The sequence below is a fragment of the Micromesistius poutassou genome (assembly GCF_964030765.1).
Source record: "Micromesistius poutassou genome assembly, chromosome: 9".
NCBI lineage: Eukaryota > Metazoa > Chordata > Actinopteri > Gadiformes > Gadidae > Micromesistius > Micromesistius poutassou.
Window position 1 is genome coordinate 17,862,741 of NC_140279.1, and position 5,245 is coordinate 17,867,985.

A 5,245-nucleotide genomic window follows, 5' to 3' on the forward strand; every position below is an offset into this window, starting at 1 on the left:
GTCCAGTCCGTGGCGATATCACAATCTCGTGCGGACGTGTCTGTGTGCGTGTGCGCTCTTCATAAATGGGTCTGAATCAGTTTCCGTCCGTGAAAAAAAAGTGTGTTTGTGTGTGTGTGTGTGGGGGTGTTTATACACATCCCAAGGGTTTCTGGCTGAGAATGGGCTCTCATCTGGTAAATGACGCCATGATCTGTAGCAGCCTATGTGGCCACACATACTAACGGAACGTATTAGGCATACTCAGGGCATTTTGAGCAAACCCCTCCACACCAGCTGTACCAGACGTTTCGTGCGTACTTACGTAAAACCGTACGCACTACAGCAAACGTAATTGTGTAGATTAAGTGCACTCGGGGTCCAAGTTTTTTGTTTATTTATCAACCTCTTGTGTTGAGTCTGAGAAGGGCTGGTTTCGATTCTACAATTTGGTGTTGGAGGACCAGGCCTTGTGTCGCCACATCGGCCTGATGCTAGAGAAGCCAGCGGAGGTTTGTGTTTGAGTACCGACCTCGGCCTGTGCGTGGGTGATGGTGTCTGGACCTCGGTGAATAAACACACAGGGAGCCGTGTGCCTTGTGGACAGAGACATGACCGCGGCGACCACACCGGCCCTCTATGTAGAGATGCTGGGTGATTCATATACACGGTATACACTTAACTCCATTGATTGGCATTGTGGAATTACAAATATCAGATTTCTGGTTTAAAGTCTGTACATGCAATCTGCAGCCTTAGTCATCATGACAGCTAGGTAATATGGAGGGTGGATTTTGTTTGAAATAAAATTGTGTGCTTTCTTTGGATTCAAAGCAGTCAACAGTGTTTATTATAATTTTTTTCCACGTCATAAAAACCTGGACCCTTCCTTATAACCATGAGCCTCAAACCCCACCAACCCAAACCCGCATGAAGATTATCACATAATAAAAAGTAGTTCAAAATACAATCAAGTCAAAACAAAAGCACAAACCAAAAGAACGATCAAATCCAACGAAATAAGGGTGGAGAGATTTAATACACGTTTGCACTGTTTGTAACAAGAACGAGAACTCTGTGTCTTCTCCCTGGACTGTACGTGACGTCCATCCCTCCGTCACAAAACACCCGCCAGGATGACAGACTCATCCTGCCTCTCACCTAGAGACTAGAGTAATGACCGCGAAAAAGAACCAGAGATAAACTGTATTTTTCCGCCCCGGGACGAACGATCTTAAAGCAAATTTCCGTCCCTTTCGATAAACAGAGTGGTTCCGGCGGCCCTGTTCTCGGATCTGTCAGTGTCACCGCCACAGGATACGAGCACCGAGTGTCCCCTCCGACGAGAGCGGAACAAGCGGCAGCTCAAGTAACAGGTCCCCGACTCCTTCCGCCAAATCCTCTTGCGGTGGACTTTATGTGAGCCGGGCCCCGGCTGTGTTGCGTGTCAGTTACATGTTGGATAGCCTCTCGGCACGGTGTGGATCCTGTCCTCTACTGTACATCTATTGGCCGTGTTCGGTCTCTACCTCCACCTCGGCTGCAGATATTTACTGCTCTTGGCTCACACTGCTCCCCCGTATCCTCTCCAACCTTGCGTGTTATTAGCCAACACAAATTGGATGTGATTATGTGAAAGCAAATCGGCACCATGTGTACACAACGTTTATTTTCAGAGGTATGCAAAGCAGCGTATTGATTATTCTGTGACGAGAAGAAAGGGGGAAAAAAAAAATCAGCGGAGGACATTGATGAATGGCGACTCTCTGACTCTCAATCGGTTTTCTTTCTGGACCAGGACAACCTGAACCTTCGGCCAACTGTGTCCCACTAGCTTCTCGGAGCTCCTCCTCCTCCTCCTCACTGGCCCAGTACCTCTCGTCCCTCTTGGACCCCTTCCCCCTCCCCTCCCTGTGGGTCCCAGAAAAAGGTTCATTGTGCAGGCTGGGAGTATGGAGAGTGAGGCCTGGTTCTGTTTAGCATGCTGCGCTGCATCTGAAACACTTACCTTCCTCCAGGGGCTGCATCTGGCCCTCATTTCCTGTTCAGACTTTGCCGGGCAAAGGGCGGGGCTTGGCCTCTGCTTCATGATTGGGTGAGATTGCAGCTTTATGGACCCCAGAATGGATGGGGCTGCCAAACGCTTTTCTGTCAATCAATGGCCGACAGATTTAAACCGAAGCTCAACCCAAGAGAGATGCTGATTGGTGCAGAACGCTTCACCGGGAAGTCGGTTGCGCTCCAGTCATCTTTCAGCAAAACAGGGGCTAGTTTTGTATCGGCCTATCTGTGTAGCCTACATAACGGCTTTTAATAGAAAGATATTTTTATTTTTTGCTTTTCATCTCATACACATTCTTATGGCACACACACTATGCCACGATAAGAAACTATCAGTCATTTAAAGTAATCACTTGTTTCAGTAATTGCACACTCCAACATTACCATTGCTTGTACAGTGCATTGGCAATCGTTATTGTCTAATTGTGTGTAATGGTAGCATTAGTGCACAGCAAGGCCACCAGTGGACTTCGTAATGGCGCGCTGAAATTGCAATAGCTTCCTGTTATTGCTGCAGTTATAGGCGGCTGCCATGCACACCACTCCTAAACCTAGCCTGTTTTTTTGAACGGTCGGACCTCAAAATCCACATGGATGTAGCACGCTACTTACTACTTTAGCAATTTTCATAGCTGTCATTTTCGTCAAGGTTTTGGCTCAAATGCAACGGAACGCAGCGTGCGTTGCTGATGCTGGCTCCGCATCTCGTTCTTGAGTTCTACCCCTCGTATATTTGCATTAGCATCTGGTTCCGCAGGGCGAAGATGTTACAACACGTTCAACCGATTCTCGGAGAGCACGGTGGTAAGTGCTGCAGGCCGAATTTTCAGTTTTCTTTTGTTGGTTGTTGGAGGTGTGGAGTGCACCGTAGCTCTCTAGACACCATGTGTGCCAGGGCTGGGAGCCAGGTATTGTGAGGTTTCAGCTGTAGTGCTGAAAAGTGCTGCAGTCAATCTTCCATCTCTGCTTTTAAACCAAAGACGGCCATTTCCTCCCCTGGAGTTGCTAGCTATATCCCCCCATACACATACAGGATATATAGGCATGTCCATATGCACTATACATACATATACATGCCCACCGACACCCTCGCGTACACATGCAGGACACTTCCACATTATGTACACAAACACACACATTTATACACAGCAGACATATGCAGCACACATGCAGATGCAGATAACCCATGCCCACAAATAAAAACAAATATATGTATATATATATATATATATATATATATAGATATAGATATTTTAAGAGCGCACATCTATAGTACACACATACTTACACATATACACTCAGATGCACATTTTTAGCACACAAATGATTATGCATTTGATTTGTATAGCACCTTTTAAGTACAACGTTTACAAAGGGCATTAACATGCACAATAAAAAGATTTGAACAAACTGTCACATAAATTCTCTCACACACACACACACACACACACACAAAACATCACACATTCACACACACACACACACACAACGAAATGAGGTTTATTTCTCGCCAGGTGGTCAGTGAACGACGAAAGAGATCACAGAACTACTGAATCTTCAGCCACAAGCCAAGACTCGTCAAAACGGAACATACGTTTTGATTATTTCCCGATAAAAGCAATGATAAACACATTCTGTTACTGTTACTGTTCTTGGCTGATGAAGTCCCCCCCATCTCTCCAGTTTCTAAACCTGGCACTGCCATGCCAAGGGATCCTTGCCCAGTAGCACGTAAACACCTATTGCCAAAACGTACGATCAAACTCGCAACCTTTCCCCACAATCCTTTTCAGTGTCTCTCTCTCTCTCTCTCTCTCTCTCTCTCTCTCTCTCTCTCTCTCTCTCTCTCTCTTTCGGCCACATTGTCGTAAAAACCCAGAGCTTGTTGTGAACAATGGGGGAGAGGGCGGGCTCACGACGAGAGGAATTAGTCAGGGGGAAATTGATGTACTTGGAGGCCCTGGGGGGGGTGGGGGGGGTAACGGGTTCAGGTCTGAGTCCTGTAGAGTCGCCTCATAATAAATGATGTGGGGCCAGCAGCCCCTCTGAACCCCTCGCTCAGCCCTGAACCCCCCCCCCCACTCCTGCTCTCCTGCTCTCATTCTCCTCTCCTCCCTCATCATCACCTCCCCGCTCCTCTTTTTCTTCTCCCTTCCTCCTTCTCCTCTTCTCCTCCTCTCCTCCCTCCCCTTGACCTCCCCGCTCCTCTTCTTCTGCCCGACTCCCTCTCCTCTCATCCTCTCCTCCTGTCCACCTCTCCTTTGTCTCCTTTCCACCCCCGCTCTTCTCCTCTGCTCTTTAGCCCCCTCACTAAGAGCTACCTGTTCCAGAGTTTCACATTATACACTGATTGTTGTCACTGTGAAAGGCTGCTTCGACCTGACCTAACTCGCCGTCTGCGTCATCCAGTTGTTGTTGTTTTAAATAGTTTAATCTCTTAATCTTTTTTGTACTTGTTGTACTCGGTGTTGCTTGCTTAACATTTAATTATCAACAAATAATTGGGAAAGTCAGTCCCTGTATGTGTGGACACATGCTCAGCCAATCGCAATAAACTTGATCCCAGAGACTCTGGTCAAACTGGGCGCCCCGAAGCTACCCGATGCCCGGCCTGTCCAAATATTGTCTTTAATGGTCATGGGTTGTTGCGCGAGTAGAAGCGTTACTAGCATAGCATAGCATAGCATAGCACGGGCCTGCCTGTGAGTGCATACAGACCAGAAAGCACAGCCTTTTTCTGCTGTAAAGTGAGACATCAGAGAGAGAGAGGGGGGAGAGATTACAAGAGAGACATTGAGAGAGAGAGAGAGAGAGAGAGAGACATTGGGAGAGAAGGAGCGACGGAGAGAGAAAGTGCTCACTCCACTTATTCTGCCACTAAAGCGTGATTCCCCCATCTTCTCTGCGCTTGGCCGACTCGTGTTCACACAGAGAACACAGATCCATGGAAGTTCCCAAACATTGTTTGGCAGAGCGATTAAGTGCAGCTTGGAAAAGGTTGGAGATTTCACAATGCTGAGGGAGAGAAGAAAAAAAAATGTGGGGAGAGATGTGTTTGTTTGAATGGCCCCTGTGGGGGGAAAGGGAGGGGGAGCGAGAGAGAGAGAGAGAGGGGGGAGGGGGGGGGGGGATTGAGGATGGGGGGGGTACAGCGGTGGGGAAGAGAGGGGGTGTTGGCTCGGGACTAATGTGGAGAGGGAGGAGG

At 47.9% G+C, this 5,245-nt stretch overlaps 1 protein-coding gene across 1 annotated transcript in view; it reads left to right on the top strand.

Annotated features, from left to right (window-relative positions):
• Positions 1-590: 590 nt before the first annotated feature.
• The window catches only part of scfd2 (sec1 family domain containing 2), a gene marked incomplete at its 5' end in the record, with an annotated part of 45,694 nt that continues 41,039 nt past the window's right edge, over positions 591-5,245 (top strand). Inside the window, 3 exons of the mRNA XM_084472957.1 lie at positions 591-633; positions 1,247-1,348; positions 1,778-1,938. Coding sequence (XP_084329083.1) covers positions 591-633; positions 1,247-1,348; positions 1,778-1,938 — 306 coding nt within the window. The remainder of the gene's footprint in view (positions 634-1,246; positions 1,349-1,777; positions 1,939-5,245) is intronic.